The sequence below is a fragment of the Chelonoidis abingdonii genome, chromosome 3, assembly GCF_003597395.2.
Source record: "Chelonoidis abingdonii isolate Lonesome George chromosome 3, CheloAbing_2.0, whole genome shotgun sequence".
Classification (NCBI taxonomy): domain Eukaryota; kingdom Metazoa; phylum Chordata; order Testudines; family Testudinidae; genus Chelonoidis; species Chelonoidis abingdonii.
The window spans coordinates 126,770,557-126,791,630 of record NC_133771.1 but is presented as its reverse complement, the minus strand read 5'-3'; the positions used below and the strand labels follow the sequence as shown (position 1 = coordinate 126,791,630).

Genomic DNA, 21,074 nt, shown 5'->3' with positions numbered 1-21,074 from the left:
AAGATGAATCCTGAAAAGAGTCTCATGGTGTGATGGTCACTCTGTGCTGTTCATGTGAATCTTGCATTTTTGTATGCTGTGTTGTTGTAGCCCTGTTGTTCCCAGGAAATTAGAGTGACTAGGTGGGTGAGGTAATATCTTTTATTGGAGCAACTTTTGTTGGTGAGAGAGAGAGAGAGACAAGCTTTGGAGCTTTCAGAGTTCTTCCTGAAGGAGAGTTCTGTGAAAGCTCAAAAACTTCTCTCTCTCACCAACAGAAGCTGGTCCAATGAAATATATTACCTCCCACACCCTTTTTTCTCTAATGTGTATAAATATGCTGAAAATAGCCTCCCCCCAAACTGGCAGAGGTGCTCGGAGAAGGGGGCGGAGAGGAGTGAGTGGTGGGCGGGGGGGAGGAGCGGAGTGGGGGTGGGGCCTAGGGAGGGCACCCGCCGGCAAAACCAAAAGTCAGCACCTATGCCTCCAGTCCCCTGCGATGAGTACCCCACGACCTGAGCCCGTACACCCAGCCCCCTGCCCTGACTCCTGCACCCCCCCACACACCCCAGCCCCCTGCGCCTCCTCACTCACACCCAGCCCCCTGCCCTGACTCCTGCACTCCCACACATCGCCACCCCCACCCTGAGCACCAAATGGGAGCTCCTGCACCCCTCACACCAGTCTATTGTTAACAAAACCTGTGCAGCTGTGTGCTGTGTCCAAGACAATTTCTGTATTGATTTCCTGTCTTTTACAGTCATTCCCGGGGGGGGGGCACAAATATGTTTGGCGCCGGGCCCACAAAAAGTTAATCCGGCCCTGGCTAGGATGGTGGTGTTGTCCACAGTGATGTAAAGAGGAGGTTATGTGGGGAGCCCGCAGGGGCATGGGGAGATTAATGGCATTGTTTTAGCCATGCTGACCTTGAGCTGATAGCTAGACCTCCACAGATAGATGTGAGAGAGAGGCTAAGAGTCTAGTTTTGATGTGCTCTGTGCTGTACAATACCTAAATATTTAAAAAGCCCCTACCTCAAGGAGCCTATTTTACCCCACTTTGCACATAACTTCAGTAATATTTTCCAGATTCTTCAATACTTCTTCAGCTCCCTTTTTCTTTAGTTTTAATTGGTTAATTGCATTGGGAGGGGGGCAGGTTTGGTATTTTTTTCAAGCTGCACTTTTCAAGTTCTCATCACAGGATGTAGACCCTGATGATGCAGAGAGTTCTGCCCAGGCACAAGAATCTTACCTGATGGAGTTCTTTGCAAGATGAGAGCGTCCGGCTGCCTGGCATTGGGTGTTGTGGAATGGATGGGCCTGGGTTAATCTCAAATCAGCCACCACATTTGGGGAGAAAGGACAGGTGATAAATTATATGGCCTTTTTCGTGGTCAGAAAATCACATTTCACATGAAACACAGGACACTACTGTATATTTTTTCTTATTTAAGTGTGAATTTATGAGAGGTGGAAGTAAAAATGCAGTGGACAAAAGAGATGTGGGGCAAAGGATAACAACCAAAGACATGGGAATCCCAGATGAGAGCTTTTGATCGCTGAAGAGACAATGAAATATAATACATTTTGCATGGTTTCACATCCCTGAAATTTCACTTTTTGCCAAATTTCAGGAGATTATAATTTTTTCCAGAGACAGGCATGCAAAAATTCCAATATAGGGGGAGGGAAAAATTACTTTATAGGGCTTTGATATCCCTTAGTTCTGTGAATGTACATTGGCTCAAGAGTAGTGTCATTTTAATATCTGCTGTATTTCGTTAGAGGACTGTTATGTGTATTTGCACATGCAGGCGATGATCTAAGATGATGCAATTCACACCTTGTTCCAACCCCTTTAGTGTGTCTTAGTTATACCGAGACTCAGATTCTCACTTTACATCCCCTTATACCTTATTTCTGAATGTGGCTCCATGAGCCTGAGTATATGAAAGTCAAATGTGGTGTAATTTACATACTAAAGGAACAGAAGAGAAGAGTGTAGGAGAGTACAAATTTGGTTGGTTTAATGTAACAGTGTTGATGTGATATATTTAGACTTCTATAAAGCATTTGGCTTGATACCAGATAACCTCATGCTCCATATGCTAGACTGGTGGTTCTCAAACTGGGTTGGGACCCCAAAGTGGGTCGCAACCCCATTTTAATGGGGTCACCAGGGCTGGCTTACACTGGCTGGGGCCCGGAGCCAGCCAAAGCCTGAGCCCCACTGCCCAGGGCTGAAGCTGAAGCCCAAGAGCTTCAGCCCTTGGTGGCAGGGCTCAGGTTACAGGCCCCCTGTCTGGGGCTGGAGGTCTTGGACTTCAGTTTTGCCTCCTCCCTACCCCTCGCCCATAGCGGTGGGGCTTGGGTTTTGGCCCTCCCATCAAGGGCAGTAGGGCTCAGACAGGCTCAGGCTCCGGTCCCCCCTCCTGGGGTTGTGTAATAATTTCTGTTGTCAAAAGGGGGTCACAGTGCCATGAAGTTTGAGGACCCCTGAGCTAGACATTACATGCTGTCTAGCCTTCTGTCTGAACAGGACTGAACAATTTTGTGCTTCGCCTCGCCTGTTCGTATCATATGTGAACTGCATAAAGGGTCAAGCTGTCTCTGCACAGACCATCCCTAGATGGGATAATGTCTTGCATCAAGACTACATATGAGATAGCATTGGTTATGCCTCCTCAGCAGATACGGGCATATTCAACAAGAGCACAGACAACATCATTGGCATTCCTCAATCACATTTCCATATTGGACATTTGTAGGGCAGTCACATGGTTATCCGTACATACATTTACAGACCATTACGTGACCACTGCTTCTTCCACAGTGGATATTAATATCAGAAGAGCAGTCTTGCAATCCTTACTCAGGTAGACTCTGACCTCCACTTTCAGGTGGGGATACTGCTCATTAGTCACCTACTTGGAATACATGTCTACATTTACTTGGAGAAGAAGAAATGGTTACTTACTATAACTGTGGTTCTTCGAGATGTGATGCAGACATGTATTCCCAACCCACCTTCCATCCCCTTTGTGCCAGAGTCTTCTCTGGACATCTGGTATGAAGGCGTGGCACTGCCTCATATAGCCAGGAGAGGGGCTACAAGCACCAGGCTTGAATGCTGCCCCTCTACTGCTGGTAGTGCTAGGAAGAGTCTCCGGGCTCCAGCACGCAGGGCACACACACACCCCTACTTGGAATACACATCTGCCTCACATCTCGAAAAACCTCAGTTATAGTAAGTTCCTGTTTCTTTTTTTCTCATGAGAACTAAGGGACAGTGAGGAAGAGAATAGCAGTACTGTATTTTCTCCACAAGGTGGTGGTATACTACTAACAAAATGATTTCTTTGCATTTTTGTGATATGCAATAGAGGAGATGCAATGCTGGCTATTGTACCACAAACACAAAATTAAGTATGTCATCTTTCACATTGTCTTCATTCCATCTGGAAAACAAAGGAGTTAAAAAAAAAAAAAAAAAAAGTCAAGTCATATAGTCTTTTTGACACTGTGAATGCTATGATTGTTTTTCTTTTCCCTCCAGTGCTATTGTGCAATACAACACTCATGTGTACTACCTATGAAACACTTGTGTAAGGACTATATGGAGTGAAATATGTATGGTGAGCCAATGTGGCTTACTGAAGGTAATTTGAAGATTCATATCTACCTATCTTTGCTTTCTCATTTTGGTTCTGTTTGGCACTTTCCTCATTACAAACAGAACTCTATGAGGCAAGATTAACTTTCTAATATATTAATATTCACTAGGGTACTGTCCTGTGAGAACTATTGTTTATCTTCGGTCTTTTGTTTCCATGAAGATTAATACAATGATGGTATTAAGTTTTCAGAGGTAGGGCAAGAATCACCCAGTATTGCTCCCATTTCTACACTCCCCCTCCCATTTGGGAGTTCTGCTGCTCTAGCTCCTCTCAATAAGGGTGTTTTCCATAGTTGTCTGACTTTAAAACATATTTTATTGTCACCATTCTCACCAGCAACACTTTGGGATCACCCAGACAGTCAGCAGTTGCCAAGCCATTGGTAACTCATTGGGGGCTGGCCATTGCTTGTTTGTAAATTTTAAAAGTGTATTTCATCATGCTGCAGAATACAGCCCTGAAGAATAGACTTAGAAATGTATTTTCAAACAACATGTGGGTGGGTCTTTACACAGATTTTCTCCTTAGCAAGAACACATTGTCCTGAGCTTATTGGCAATACCTATTTGTATGTGATATAAATAGTCTTCATCGTATGCCTTTGACTGCCTTTCAAGCCTGACCATCTTTTTCCCCTCCCTAGCAGAGTGGGGAAATGCAGTCTAGCTGCCCAGCAAGGCAACCCACTGCAAATGTACCCTCAAAGCATTTTTCAAACTCTGCCTTTCTTTGTAATCTTGTTGATCTGCTACCCATGGCTCTCAACACACCCATTGTACCATTTGTCCTTCTTCCTTCTTCTCTTCCCCTTCCGCTCCCTGGCTCCATTTTCCCTTCCTTGTTACCCTCACCCCTCTACAGTTCTCACCAGCTGTACCTACTCCTCTTCCCTGCTCCACTCTGATCTTCCCCACCCCTCTTCCATCAGCATAAATCTAGGTCCTATACTAGATCCTCTGATGCTTGCCTGGGAGGGAAAATGGCAGTGGGGCTCCAGCAATGGGAGGATAAGGATGAGATAGCTTTAAATTCTAATTTCTCAAGGGTTTCCAGGTCTATGAGCATGTGCTGGGCAGCTGGAAATCTCCTCTGTCCAACAGAATAGAGTTCCCATTTTGAGCCCTGGTAAGTCACACGATATTAGATCTTAAACATGTTACTGGTGCAGAACTGAAATTTTCCCATTTTGAACCTCAAAGAAGCATAACTTTAAGGAAAAGAAGAAAACGTGTCCCTGGCAACTTCATTCAACAAGTTGCCTTTTTAAAAATATTAGTGTTTGGAAAGTTACTAGTCCTGTTAAATGGATTAGTGGGTAGAGCACAGGAGAGGTAGTCAAAGGCATGTGATAAAGATTATTCATAACATATATACGTAAGTATTGCCACCAATCTCTGGACAGATGTGTTCTTGCTCACTAACCAAAGGGGGAAAAAAATCTCTGTGTAAATAGCCACATGCTGTTTGAAAATACCTTTCTAAGTCTATTTTTCAGGTCTGCATACTCCATCATGACAATATATACACTTTTTTAAGATGTTGCAAGCAGGCAATGGCCAGTCATTAGAGCGCAATGAAATACTGATGGCTTGGCAATGGCTGGCCTTTTAAATCTGAATAGCTTTAACGTGCAAATTGAATGATCTGTGCAAGTCCACAAGTGACTAATAACTGCCTACTGCTAATCTAGTGCATCTGGGTTTCTTGATGATTTAAATAATCCAGGGGAAGAAGAGCTAGAGTAATTTCTGCTCAGTGGAATGAGCACTATGCATCTCAGAAGTCTTAATTGAAGAGAAAAAGGTGACTTTGGCCAATTCAGTTTTGTGGAGGAATCCAAAATAGCCTTATATACAATGGTGTTGTAATTAGGTATTGAAAATTATGAGCCAATTCATATGTAAACTATGCTAGAGATAAATTAACCACACCAGTACTGCTTAAAATATGAGGTATGTGGGATAAAATGAAATTCCCATGCTGCCCCTTATACCATACATTTCATCTCCTTATATTTTAGAATTGTTATTTGTAGTTCATTTTATCATTAAGTGCCTGTGTTGATGATGGGACTGAGAGGTGGATTACAGCAGAATCCAGTAGTACAGTGTTCATTATATTTATCACTGAGGTATATCCCTATTTGCTGCTGTTCCTCTTGCAAACATGTATTTTAGTAACACTAGCAGATTGTACAGCTGAACACTGAATAGAGTTGGGCAAAGAGTGAAAGCTAAATGACTGGTGGCAGATCATGTAGTTTTTAGCCTTTTCTTGTACCATAGTACAAATGTGACTTGACCTGAACTCTGGCACAAGAAAATAGTTCTCAGTCTCCTAATAGTCTTTGTGTAGTCTGTTGAGAGATCACATAGTACCAACTGATTTTTTTGTGTGTGTGTGATTTTAATATATGTCCACTAAAAACTGGAACAAGATTAGATTATGAACTCATTTCAGCTGTGCCTCCAATCACCAATCAGATGTTAATGACCTTCAGGTACTGTTAGCATGGGTGAGATATTCACCAAGGGCCTGGGGTGAAAAGCCCCATGTTCTATTACTAGTCTTTTGAGCCATCCAGTCCATCTTATTCATCCATACATACTCCATGCTTCTCTAAGTTTATGTAAGTACAGTAATTAAATTAGAAGCAAAATCAAAATTGAACAGATGTTTAATATTAAAGGTAGGGGTCCCAAATACTTGCTGTTTTAGAGAGCGTAAAGTATTTGGTCTAAATGTCTGCTGTTTGTAACTCTATGAAAGCGAGATCAAAACAATTTCATGTTTAACTATAACATGAATCATTGTTACCGAGAGAGAGTGAGTGTCTTCAAGCAGCCTACTGAAATGTTTTTTAAAGCATTTCTTGGAAAGGCTAACAGTAATGCTTATTGAGCTGCAAACTAGCCTATAATGCTTGATTTCCTAGCAACTCCTCTGGGTGTCCTGGGCAAATAAAATACATCTGCATCTGTCTCCAGTAGAGTTAGCCATATAGTACCATACTGCATCTCTAAGGCAGCTTGGGCTTTCTGGGTCAGATCCTCAGCTAGTGTAACTCAGTGGAACTTTATTGATTTCAGTGGAGCTATGCTGATTTACAGCAGCTTTGGATCTTCCCCACAAATTCTTTGTTTCAGAGAAGACCCTGTTCTAATTAAGCATACCTTCTGGGTATACTAGGAGAACAGGGATTTGGTGCCTGTGCGCATGCTCTCTTGATCTCATTCTTTCTCAGTAAAACATATATGCGTGTCAGGCAGCTGCAGCATTTAACACCATTTCAAAGACCCATAAGGCAAGTAACTCGTTCAGAGTTTTTCTGCTGTGCAGTAGTACCACTGAAGTCAATTTTGAAACTGATAAAAGGGGCATTCATCTGTTGGCAATGGATGGTCCTAGAGAAGGAGGAGGAAGGAAAAAAATCCAGTAATTTTGCAGTATGGTTTGATTTTTTTCTCTTTTGGCTCAGTCTGGTCATACAAACTGAAATTAAAAGACCAGAGTATGTGATAATGGACAAATCAAATGTATGTAAGAATGCTATTGGGATGGAGACAAATAAGTCACAGACTAGCAGAAATGTAAACTCCAGTGTGTGTGTTATCAGGCTATTCCACAGTATTATGTACTTATATTGTCTTCAGAAGCCCTCAATTGTTTTATAGTACGAGACTGCAATACCACAGGGGAGTTTTAATGATATAAAACAGAAACAAAAAGCTCACTTCTCTCCCCCTCACCTCTACTTCTACCACTGAACTGCTTCTTTCAGACCTATTTTGCTACCATCTTGACTCCTTTTCCTGCCCCTTTCTGTCTGATGAATCTCAAAGGAATCTGATCTTCCATTAGGATAATTTTCCTTTTGGCCACAGTGTTCTGCAGTACATTGGCAACTCCTAAGCCGTAACTGTAGATGCTCTGTAGGACTTCCACAAGGTTCTGTAAAAATATGAAGCAATTTATGAAGGTTATTTTGCAGCACCAAAAGTCACTCTTCACATTCCATTGACATTTTGCCTGGATCCCCTATTTATGCATCTAAGGATTGTGTTAGCCCTTTTGGCTACAGCATCACACAAAGAGTTCCCAGGTCCTTTTCTGCTCAGTAGTATTCCAGACATCATATTCTATCTGCATGTTTACACTGTGAAAAATGCTCCTTATTCTCTGCTGGGTCACTTAGAGAAGATGGAGTCAGTCCTTGGTATTTTACAGATATCCCCAATGCTATAGAAATTGTCTTTATTTTTCTATTGTTCCTCTTGTGGAATAAACTAGATGAAAATATATATGTATTCTTGCATTGTACTCAAACTATGTGTAAAGAATCTGGATGCTTGAGGCTGACTCATCCAGAGGATATGATCTCTTTACTGATTCAGGAGGAACAGGATCACTGTGAGCCATTTAGTCACATTTATTTCCTATAACTAGTGGTTTTTGACTTTGCTGTCAGAGAAGGGTTGGGAGGGTGTCTAAAGCTCAAATAGACTGAAAATATTATTCTGTTGCATCTGTTTCATAACAGACTCTTTACACTGGTGTTTTCCCACTGCAATCATTTAGTCTTTTAAAAAGTCAATTTGGTCTGTCTTATTGAATGGTGTGCAAATTCATACTTGAAAGTTGTTTTTTTAAATTACTTGTAAACTGATCCTCTCCCAAATTCAAATTTGTTTTCAAAATCAAGATCAAACACAAGTGATACAAATCAAGTTAACAATTTGGCATGAGAGAGTTTGGCGCAGCGCTGGGTATTATGAGGTCACAACAAAGAAAACTGAGATGTGGGAAAAGAACACTTCCAAGCATTGAATCATATAATTTTGGATTAGCTCAATTTAGGTAAAACATTGCCATTCAAGTTTTGTTGGACTGAATCCAAAAAATACACCTGTTTCACTCTTGCAGATATTAGTGTACATGCACAATAAACAATGATAGTACTTACTTATACTATGTTTTTCATCTTTAATTGTCTCTACAGTCAGTAGGTAATTAACTCTCACTATACCCTGTGAAGTAAATACTGTGATTCTCATTGTACAGGTCAGCAAATGGAAGCAGAAAGGTTATGTGACTTTCCTTTACCCACTAAGGGAGTCAGTATGAGAGCCAGATTAAGATTCAGATGTTCCTAGTTTCTAGTTGTGTGCTGAAACCAACATCCTTACCTCTCTGAGGCAGTTCAGACTGCTGTCCTAGGTCATTCTACTGTAAAGAGTAGGCAGGTACAGGACTAATATTACATTTTCTTCACTATTTACAATAACTGCTTGTTTGTTTCTGAGAAGCTTCTAATGTATAGTTGTATAGCAGTCATTTTAGAAGTGCGCTGTATCTGACTCTTCCTGTAAGATGTTGCTTAGGACACAAACAAGGCTCCACCCATCCCTGTCTATTCTGCGTTGTTCTTTGCACATCCTCTGTGCGTCTGTGCTGGGCACCAGCAACCGCCTTTTGAATCACTGAGCATTCTGAAAGTTCATGGAGTCTAAGAGGTAGCAAATCACCATTCAACAGGTGAGGTCTTCCTTGCATATGCTTAATGTTTGGTTAGCATGGGTGCCAAATGTGGTCAAATGGATGCAGGTGTGCTAATACCACATTCCACAACTGTAGCCCAGCATGCTGCACTTATGGCAGAAGGAAAAAAGAAAATCAATCTCCATGGAGCTGAAAAACGTTCTTAGCACATTGGGTGGAGGGGTTGCCCTCAATCTGTGGATGGATGATTACAGAAATGTTGCCTGTTTGGGAGTAACTGTTCATTACATAGAGTCAAAACAGTTCAGTGGAGTGGGCGCTTTGTGTGACTCAGTTTGACAGTGAGAAACTCAAAACTGCAGAGAACAGTTGATCGGCTGTGATTCAGGTACTCAGACGATTTTCTATATGCAGCATTACCAACCAGAGGGTTTTCGTTATGGACCAGGGGGTGAACATGGTTTCAGCTTTAAAGTCCTATGTGTGAATAAGATCCTCATCGCACATTATAAATACTGTGCTTGAGCACACTACCAAACCGGGAAACCAGAACGAGGAAGCAGTAACCAAACTTATCCACACAAGCTGATATCTCATTATGTACGTAAGGAGTTTTGGACTTCAAAGTAGACTACAGAAGTCTCTGAAAACAAATGTAGAAACATAATGGAACAGTAAACTACACACGTTTAAGACAATCAAGGAGCAGTGAGACAGAGTATATGAAATTTTGACAGAAAAGAGGGATAGCTTTGATTGCAACACCTTGAGCATCTTAACAGAGTTAGCATCAGATGCACTAGAGCAGTCATCATAGCCCACTCACCACGAAAGGATGAAAAAGCATTTCCATACTTCTGCCACTGATGAAGATAGTCTAAGTCCGCTCAAATCCAAAGCCTTGCAATGTCTCATCGAAAAGTTTGAAATCAAGCCTATGCACAGAGTAGCAGTTTTCTTGCACGCATGAATGTGAGGGATGAAAGTTTTCACTGGAGAGGAGAGACAGGAAGTTTATCAAGAGACCAAGAAGCTTGTCTCATTGCAGGAGAAAAATGTTACGCTGGTTTTGTCAGGTGCACAGACACCATCACCAGAGGAGACAAAATAGTCTCATACAGAGTTTGAAGATTTGGATAGCAAGTGTGAAAGTGACAATGATGAAGTGTCAAAATATATCACCCTGAAACTGACAAAGAATGAAGATGTGCAACTGCTGGAGTAGTGGAGACAACACAAGTACAACTTTCCTCTGCTCAGTCGAGTTGAATGGTCGTCTGTGCATTCCATTCCTGCATCCAGTGCACCCTCCGAGAGAGCCTTCTCAGTCTCTGGTTACACAATTAATGAGAACCATACTTCACTTAAGCCAGAAACTGTAGATGATTTAATGTTTTTACACAGTAATATTTCAGAGGAAATTAGCTGTCTATTTTCCAAACCTTGAACTATAGAAGTTATTTATTGACATTACCGCCCCTTTTGTCCTTGTATCATGATTATAGGTCAGAGATAGCTAAGGCATTCTCAAGTAGGTCACCTGTGTAGATTAGGTAATTTTATATCAACCAGAAATAGGACAAATGTGGGAGTCACTTCTAATGCATGCTCCATGGTGACTCTTGATATCAACATTGTACTATTTGGAGGGATCTCTTTCTTTCTTTTTTATTTTTTCCTTTCCAGTATTCTTGTGCCTGTTCTCTAACCTTTATTAGGGTAGCCTGTGCACGTAACTAGAAATATAGTGTATGTGAATAAAATCTAGGATTCAAAAACAAAGGAACTTGCTTCATTTTGCAAAGCAGAGGCAAATAGCTATCTCCATACTGCAACTGTATGGTACATGACACAACAGTTTTCCACCATTTTAATATTTTTCTCTGTCATGCCAAAAAGGGTTAAATTATGAGGTAGCAGGGGCAGGATTCCAGCAGACTTCAGTTTTATTAAACTTTCAGACCTCTGATCTGCATCACTCTAGTAAATAGCCCCAACCATGCTACAGATCTTGATTCACTAGCTATATTGTACTCACAGTTGTTTCTGTCTTTGCAGGGATATATGATTGATGAGCATGCAGCCATGCAAGCACGATGGGAAGAGGCATCCAGAGAAACAATCAAGAAAACAACTAAACCGTGTCCTAGTTGCCATGTACCAGTAGAAAAAAATGGTGAGTTTATTGGAGAATAACTAACACTTGCAGTAACCTCCCTTTTTAAAATTAATTTTACTGTACAAATATTAATGTGTATATAGTCATGCGTATGATTTTGTACTTGCCTAGAGAGAGAGAGGCACAAAAGGAGCCTAGTCTTCCCTGTAATGCTGTTTCTAAATCACTTAGAATAGCACCTTCCATGCAAGGATCACAAAGTGCTTTAAAACCATTGATTAAGCCGCAGAAGACTCTTGTGACTAGGTAGACAGGTATTATCTGTTTTATAGACAGGAGAGATAAGGCTCAGAGAGCCAAAATCAAAGAGTGGGTCAGTGGAAGAATCAAAAGTCCTGACAACCAGTTCCCTGAGCAAATCACTAGTTGTGCATGTGTGAAGAGAAGCAAACACTGATGCTAGGGTGAGGTAAGAGGGCACAGGGAGGCATGAACAGACTTCACTCTGTGGACGTGTATTATTTACCACTGTGCATAAGACCAGGATGTAACCTAAAGAATTAAAGTGAATTACTCCAGAGTAAGTATTCTTTCTCATAACATTTGTATTACAAACTATACTGAGGTATTTACCACAACCTAACTGAATGACGACATAGTGTTATAAGCTGGGATAAACCTTGTAGGTTAATATAAAACCTCATTGAAATTGATGTGTGCATACACCTTTCACTTACAAAAATAATTGTGAGATAGGTAAGGAAGGGAACAAGCTGTTGAGCTTTTCCAGCCCTGAAGAGAAGGCTGATAGCCTGCAGAGGCCCTGCCCTTGTAGAAGGAGGGTGCAGATCCCCTAAGCTAAAAGGGGGAAAAGACTGAAACTTGCGCTGGAGACCCAGTGAACTCTGAAGTGGACTATGATACTCCAGGGCCTGAGAAGTAAGAGAGGCCCTGATCCTGATGGGAACTGCCTACACGGTCTTTTTCCTTCATACCTTCACCTAACATTGATTGCTGACGGGGGCCGTTTTGTTGTTTTATCTGGGACCTTGAGAGCAGAAGGAAGGGCCAAGAGGCCTCAGCTGGAGGGTTAAGTGTTGGCCCACTAGCAAGACACCCCCCTGCAGCAGCCGTTGGGGGATAATTGGACTCACATGCGTGCACTTCCCACATAGCTCCTACAACAAGGCCTGATAAAGTCCACTCAGGAGTTTTGGATTGTGTGACTGCGAGGGTTTTTGCTGAATATTGGTGAGGGGGGGGTGGTTTGTTTTGGGCAGGAGGGAGGGAGGAAGGCAGGCAGAACCCAGAAATACAGAATAGACAAGAACAGCGAAGGCAGGAGGCAGTGGAGGAGGAAGAAAGCCAAACAATGGCCAGTAAGCACTGTGTCACCCTAGAAAGAGCTAAAGTGAGAACTTTAAGTCTAGTGTTGGCTGCAGAGGCTTGAGGCTGTAAGTTAAAAGACTGCTTTTTTTTCCGTTCCTGGTGACCTCTGCACTCAGAGACACATTACTTTTAAATAAACAAGACTGCATCAAAGAAAATACCAGACTCCATCAATTTCTGCTTCCAGCAGGAACATCTCCAGAGCCCTGAACTTTGCTGAGCTGCTCGGGTCAAAAAAGGAGCGTCAATATAAATATTAATTACTACTGCTGCTGCTAATTGATTACACCAGTTATTCACACAGGGCTTTACAGTCACAGAGTAAGACATGTTGCTGACCCCAAAAAGCTGAGGCTTCAGACAGGAAAAGGAGTGGAGAGATTATTAGAAAGGAAGCAGGAAGAAGTGGATTTGAAGAAGGAATACATAGGACACTTGGCAGATGGAAAGTGGGAGACTTAGCCAAGCACAAAGAGAGGTGGGAATGAAAGCACGAAATCAAGAGTGGGAAAGGGGGATAGAACTTGGAGTGTTGTGAGCCAGTAGGAGGAAGAGGGCAAAGAGGTAGAAGAGGATTTAACTATTTAGAGCCTTAAAAATTAGTCTTAAAAATACAGCTCTTGAATAAATGTAGAAAAGATGGAAATTATCACCATAAAGCTACTGGCCACACTGGGAGCAGTGCTGAGGTCATGGCCTTCTCATGGCCACTGTGTGCAACAGAAATCTCTGTTTTAATCTACAGAAAACTACATGTTCTTTTCTCTACCAGATGCATGAAGAACATATTGGTATTACTCCCACTAATGGTTATGGACGTTGCTTGCATACACCACTCAGTTCAAGAAGAGAATAGACCTTGTATTTTTTTCTGTGCATTACTGTAAAGAGAATTGTTACACAAACTGGCTATAAACAGGACAAAACTATCCCTTGTTTGAAACCCAACCCATGTCAAGGACAAGGGATGTGTTAGAATGCAAAATCCCCAAGAAATAGTAGCAAGTTAGGAATTCTTAGATGTACTGGAACTGAGGCGTGAAGTATAAAAAGGTGCTGTGCTTGCTTCATCCTCTGATAACGAGTACAGTACGTTCCAGCTTCTGTGCTGGTATTTGCTGACTGCTTGCAATCCATTGTTCCCAGTGTAATGTTACCCATAATCTACAGATTTATATTTTGGTCAAGTTTTTCTTGGTGCAAAATCAAAAGGCTGCTAATGGATCCTTTAACAGTACAGCCTTGTTTAGCACATTCTGTTTTATCATGTATCGATGTAAGGAATAATTGATTTTAAAAAATAAAGTGAAATCCCAGCAGAGCTCTACACTTTATTTTGTTCCGGTTCAAATAACTTTGCTGGAAAATGTAACTATTTTGGCAAGAAGAAATTTCTTACATTTCTCTACGTTATATGAATGAGAAATATCCAAACTACCAGCTATAAATTAGGTGTTTCCTGACTGGCTGGTGAAAGCCAGAAAACGACAGTGTCCACTGCTAACAGAAATGATCAGTGCCTCCCTCTGAGAAGCAAACCTATCAGTCTTCCTAAAAAATGGAATAATCTGTCTAATTCTTTACCAAAAAAAAATTTCTGATACCTCTTCAGCAGGACTGGCTGCTGTGAACACATCATCAAATCCCTCCACTTGCTCCAGCCCCACTTCCATTGTCAGATGAAGGCCTTGATCTTCATCTGCAAAGCCATCAACAGGTCAAGATCCAGCTCCATCACTTCAATCCACAACCTGTCAAAACAGATGCAGCCCTCTGGAACAATGAGCTTTATAAAGCACAGGATCAAATGCATATGAGCTGAGAAATAAAGCTGTGACCAGGATCCCAGGGGAGCCTGCTGAGGTCACTCAGTTAGGGATAACTGCAAAGCATGGGGCAGGCAATCCCCAAAGTTAATGGATATTCCAATACTTAGATTTACCAAGCCAACACAAAACAGCTTCAGTATACCTCACTGGTTACTCAGAAATCAACAGCACAGTTCCCTTAAAGTAACCCAGCCTCAGGCCTACACCTAGTCACCCAAATCAGATATGATGAAGATTAATGAAAATCTTATTCATCATATAAAAGAAAAGGTTCTACCAATCCCAAAGGATCGGACACATTACCTCCCAGGTTAATGAATATTCCAGATCTTACCCAAATACACGCTTACAGCCAATTCTTATTAACTAAACTAAAAAATTTTCAAAAAGAAAAGTGAGAGAGTATGGTTAAAAGATCAATATACATACAGACATAAGTTCAATTCTTGAGGTTCAGATTCATAGCAGAGATGGTGAGTTTTGTAGTTGCAAAGAGTTCTTTTAGAATTTAGTCCACAGGTTTTAGTCCAATGTCCAATATCATATTCAGAGTGTTCCAGCTTAACTGGGATCTCAATCTTGCAACTCAAACTTCCCCTGATGAAGCTTAAGCATATCTGAGATGACAGAATCAGGATCCAAGGCTCTTTTATACTGTTTTCTAGCAGCCATACAGTCCTGGGTAAACAAAAGGCTTTTGATTTAACCTTCTGTTTCCTAAACACCACCAGTAATTAATTACACAAATTAACATAGGGCAATTTATCCATTAGGCAGTCTATCACAAACTTCAAAGAGGCATAAAGACAATGACATTATTTCACCCAAGATTCATCTAAATGTTAATATTCCCTTTTGATCTCTGAGTTAATAGTTATAGTGACAGACAGGAACTGTCTGTTTATATGGCTAACATTTATGAGTACACACAAACAATTAGTACACTTCTATGTTCTAACAATATAGGTTTGCATTTCAAAGTTCTAGCCAATCTAACACTGAATGATCCTAATTACCATTCACATACCTTTCTAACATGACTTTGAAGGTTAGCTTTGGGTCATTCAGCCTGCAAGCTGTTTAATACATGCCAGAAAGGGTTATACTTTGTATAACATTCATTGCAATTATATAACAGTGGTAGCAATAATGATTTGCATGATTATATTTTAATTAGACAAAGTTATAAAAGCATTTTAAGTCAAAGAGGTTCTGCTACGGAATGAGCTTCCAGAGGAGATTTGTCTAACATGGAGCCAGATCATCTTCAAGGTGTGCTATAAGATTCTCCTATTTAATAACCGGCATGATTTATAGCAATATATATATAACACTCATAGGAGATGGACACACACCACAAGCAGTGACTCCTATAGCTCAGAATGAGGAAGAGCAGAAGACTCCCTGGAGTCCATTAAGAACCTCATTATACGAGTCTAAAATACTGTATCTCAAACATGCTTAGATACTACAGTGATGGGCATGATAAGAAACCTTAAGAAAAATAGAATACCATCAGACACTGGGGAAAAAAAATCAAAATAGTGCATGTTGTTCTAGGCACTGTCAACTCTCACTTGTCTACACTTTGAACTGTCTTCTCTCTTTCCGCACCAGTGATTTCAGATTGTCAGTTTATTTAAACGAAACCATGAGTCTTTAGTCTACCCTTTTATTTTTGTTCATCATCTCTGTTCACTGTTTATCCCTCCCCATAGTACTTACACACGCAAGCTTACACAGTTGTGTGTTGAAATCAGGAAATCCCCACATGCAGGATAAACAGACCTGGCAAGTGGAAACCTCACTGTTAAAGCTGGTCAGTAAAAGTTTGATGGAATAGTTTTCCATTCAAAAATGCAGTTTGGTTGAAATTAAAAACAGTTTGAGCAATCCTATCAATTTCTCTAAAATTGCTTTTCTGGGGGGAAAAAAATCCAAGCTACCACCTACAAATTAGATCCATTTTGACATTGTCAGAACAAACATTTATTTCCTTGTTGACTTTTCATTTGAGATTGAATTTCTTGGTTGTGTGTTATAAAATAAGAAAATCAAAAATTCATTTTTGATTTTATTTGAACAAAATAATATTTTGGATATCTGATCAATCTGATATTTTGATCAATCCAAAATGAATGTTTTTCTGGAATTTTCTTTTGTGGAGAATTTCACAATGTTTGGGTTTCATTTTGAATCGGCATGAAAACAAGATTTAGAACCTTGAAATCTTCCACGTAATAAAATTTTCATTCTTTGTACAGCTCTACTCGCAGGTGATTAGCCTGTAGAATTGTAGGTTGTCCTGAAAGAAGAATACTAGTACATCTTTTGGTGTTAAATATAAACAAGGATAAAAATATCCACTTCTCTGAAGACATCCTGAATACCCAATTTGTCCTAAAATGTGTCACATCAGTAAGGGTCATATACCTTATCTACACAATAGGCATCTAAATACCAAAGTTTGCATAGTCTTTAGCTCTTCTGTATTTACAAGAGTTTATATTAGCCATCTGGAGTTTAATCTATGTATAATTCCAATGTAAGAAAGAGATCATGATATATTGTCAGGACTTTTATTTTCAGTGTTTGTTTATATTGTACATTTATGCTTGAGTTAGGAGATTTCATTTTATAGTTGACATAGTTACCATTTGACATGCATTGCTTTAATGACCGTTAGCTACTTTTAATATATAGCCATTTAAAAAAAATTAATTAAAGGCAGGGACATGGAGATTAAGTTACTCAAAGTACAAGGGAATGCAAAACACTTAACGAAAAACATAGGAAACATACCAACACAATTAAAAGAATCCTCCAGATATAAAGAATGGCATTCAGCTTTAACCGCTAGTGCCATTTTAAGATAAATATCAATCCATCACTAAAATTTGGATATCTGGATGTATTCTGTTTGCAATTTCACAGCTGTTAAATCCAAACACTGGTTAAGAACTGAATTTTGATCCACTCTTATCAGCTCCCCATCTAGTCGTGAGCTATTTCGAAGGACCAGTTTTCACTTAGTCCTTACATGATTAGTTGAGATGGATACAAGAATCCTCCTCTCCTCCTCAATACCTTGCACAGTGTCTTTAAGGGTCAGGCAGAGCTGCAGTCCTTATTCCTCCAAGCTGTGGAGCATGACCAACTTGCAGAGAGGAACAAGCCACATCTAGTAAAGGGGTATAGTGACAGTTATTGGAGAGCTCCAGGAAGAGATTCAGCAGTTCTTCACCACCCCTTACTCCACAGATGAACTTAATGGACATAATCTACTACTAATAAATGAATTTCAAAGACCATGGGTTAACAGGCTTATACACATTCTCCTTACGTTGTTTTCTAAGCCTCAAAGACAGTTCTGTCTTCTTTGCCTTTTTTGCAGGTGGATGCATGCACATGAAATGTCCTCAAGCTCAGTGCAGATTTGAGTGGTGCTGGAACTGTGGTTTGGAGTGGAACAGGACCTGCATGGGAGACCACTGGTTTGACTAATAGTTCTGTAGTGCTAAGAGCAGCCAACCACTTGATTGTTGTCTGGGTCAAATCCTGAACACTCTGCTTAGACATAACTCCCATTGGCTTCTGGATCAAGATGTTCAGAATCAGGCCTACTGTTTGTTTGTTTATTTCCTTGTATATCAGAGCACACCAAAAATTGAGTTCAGGTAATCTTAAGAGTTTTAAACCCAGAAAGGCAGGAGAAATTCAGATGGCCAGACTCACTAGTGCTGGTACAGGAGGGATAAATTCCAGCTCCCTGCACCAGGGCCCCTACTAGTATATAAGGCAAGCAACGTCACCACCAGCAACTCTCCTTGGGTTTCTGTGCTTTCCGTTATGATCAGGGCTCCATAAATCTCACCGGCAAAAGCAGCAATGGGGGTATGCACTGAATCAGAGATACCCTTTCTCAGTTAGCACAATCCAATTTGGGGGAAATTCTGGCTCTTTACAACTCCCCTAGTGGAAGGGAGGCTGTGGCAATTTTCTGTCTTTGCAGTCTTCTTCCCTGACAGATTATCAACTAGGACCCTGACTCCGACCAAGAGTCTTAGCAGAAACAGCAGACTTAGGCATCCTAGTTGTGCCTGTATATTTGAAACATATGTTATGAAAAATCACTCAATATATTCTTTACAGATTCATATCATACACAGCTTTTACAGGATTAGTAAAAAATGCAGTTTCAGCTTTAATTCTTTTTGCTGTGGTGGCTGCAAGTCGGAGTAATGGTGTTATGTGAGTGAGATTCCTGAGATTTTGGTTTTTGTTTTGCTTACCACAATATTTTTGGCATGATATTGGGGCAGCTTCTTGGGGCTTATTATAACAATGGTGGTTCTGTGGAGATTTATTAGGATTTGGGTTAATTATGAAAATATGTTCACTACATAAACAATCAAGGCACCTGCATTCATTTTGGTGAGTGCATGTTAATAGGCGTGCACCAGGTATTTGCCACACCTCAAAAATTGAACATCTTTCCTCTCTCACCTGCTTTAAACTGTTTTGGTTTGTGTTTTTTTTTTAAACACCAAAAGGCCAGTCATAGGCTATGTAAAGATTTGCACAACTCAGATTACAAAAGAAGAATAAAGCAGTTGAAATGAGTGGACTTTTGTGCTCCTTATTGTACTTTCTGCACTTGAATATAATATAAATGAGTAAAAAGATTTTGGACCTAATCCTTTGCTGGTGTAGATTGTTGATTTATACTAGTTGAGAATCTGGTGCTTTGAATAAGCATTTCTTTGTTAGAAGAAAATAAATTCCAGGGCTAAGAACTTCATGATCCATGTCTGAATCACGGGATTTCTTTGTTTTTGTTTGTTTGCTTGCTGTGTGGCTGGGTTATAAGCATCTGAAAGTAAGTGTTACTGTTATCAATCCATGCAGATCCAAGGAGCATGGGTTTCCTATTTATTTGATCATCACTTTGAGGAAACACATGAGAGCATTCAGTCATCTCTGGGGGTCGTTACTTAAAAAGTATGTGGAGATGATAAAACTGAGTAAATGTAGAGAATTGAAAGAGAAAAGGCACAGAGGAGCAGAAAGTGTGAGGAAAGGAAAGAAGAGAAGAGAATGTTTAAGAAAAGAGAGCAAATGGTTAATTGTTTAAGATCCATTTTCCACCAGGGCTCTGGAGAACTAAAATGTACATGAAACTGGCTGCATTAAAGTTTGGATTGCGGTAGTGTAATGCAGACTAGCACATTCAAAATGTATCATCTTAATGGGGTATTTTATTATTCAGATCTCTATTCCTTGATTTGATCTCATGCACTAGGGTATATTTTGTAATTTACACGGCCTGTTGTCAACTGGCTAGCGATAATCACACTGTATCTAACAAAAGTAATTCTTATTTTTATGCAGTGTGACTTGGGAAGTCATCACTACAGTGCTTAATTTGTGCCAGGGCTGAGCCCCAGCACCTCTAGGTTTGGCAGTTGATAGCTATGGCACCTCTGGTATCCGGCCTGACACGTCAGTTATGAAAGTTTAAAAAAAAAAAAAGTTGCTTGAGCCCTAACACCTCTTTCAGTACAAATTCAGCCCTGCGTCGCTATATTTCATATCAACAAATATTTGGATCAAGCTGATGCCCAACTCTCTTTCCCACTTTACTTAACATATTTCTTACAGAGGAAAGACAATGTGGCTGTAAAATGATTTTCACCGGGATAGCACTATCTCTCAAGGGTTAATGTCTCAGTTATAGTGCGTCGAAATATGTAATTTATGGCCCTGAGCCTCTATAGTTATTTTTGGGGTCCCAGTAGAGGAAGTTTCTGAGTAATAAGATTAGAAATATCTCTTCTAGAAACAGACTTGTCAGAGGCTGGGATTATGAATGTTTGTCCAAGATATAACCAGGGGAAAAGGACGATTAAAGAAAGGGGTACAGGATTTGTGCTGCATCATTTGTTTTCAAGGCCTGACTCTGTAACTGTTCCTCACATGTAACTCATTGAAATCAATTAGCCTTATGCACATATCGCAACAGCAGAATTAGGCTCTAGGGACCAAATACTGCTTGCCTTCCTCACTTGGAGGTTTTTAAGAACAGGTTAGACAAACACCTGTTAGAGATGGTCTAGGTGTACTTAATCCTGGCTTAGTGCAGGGGACTGGACCAGATGACTTCTTGAGTTCCTTTCCAGCCCTACATTAGTGTGATTCTAGTTTCTCGAGACTACTGTTTCCTTGGCCCTTGGTGGAGTCTGGAACTGAGATGTTTCTGAGGAGGGTTGATTCAGGCAGTACTTCTGTCCTAATAAGTGTCTCATCTCTCTTGGTCTCTGCCCTGGAATTTTCCATGAAGGCAACATACGTGGTCTTGTAGGTGCCGGCTTCCTCATTTCCCTGGAGGTGCTCGACTCCCATCCTGCCCCAGGCCCTGCCCCCACTCCACCCATTCCCCCAAATCCCCACCTCCACCCTGCCTCTTCCTGCTTCACCCCTTCCCCGCCTCTTCCCACCCCATTCTGCCCCTTCCCTCCAGCATTCTCCCCCCCCCACCTCCTGCACGCTGCTGAACAGCTGATCTACAGCAGGTGGGAGG

At 40.7% G+C, this 21,074-nt stretch overlaps 1 protein-coding gene and 1 long non-coding RNA gene across 3 annotated transcripts in view; one reads left to right on the top strand and one right to left on the bottom strand.

Moving 5' to 3' along the window:
* PRKN (parkin RBR E3 ubiquitin protein ligase) overlaps positions 1–19,117 on the top strand; it is a 1,220,657-nt gene extending 1,201,540 nt beyond the window's left edge. For both annotated transcript variants that reach the window (XM_075064091.1, XM_075064090.1), the window contains 2 exons: positions 11,216–11,333; positions 17,889–19,117. In XM_075064091.1, the coding sequence (XP_074920192.1) occupies positions 11,216–11,333; positions 17,889–17,998 (228 nt within the window). In that variant the 3' untranslated portion in view covers positions 17,999–19,117. The remainder of the gene's footprint in view (positions 1–11,215; positions 11,334–17,888) is intronic.
* LOC116832465 (uncharacterized) overlaps positions 1–21,074 on the bottom strand; it is a 45,857-nt gene that overhangs the window by 12,136 nt on the left and 12,647 nt on the right. The window contains exon 2 of the long non-coding RNA XR_004375454.2: positions 14,270–14,416. This is a non-coding gene — a long non-coding RNA (uncharacterized LOC116832465). The remainder of the gene's footprint in view (positions 1–14,269; positions 14,417–21,074) is intronic.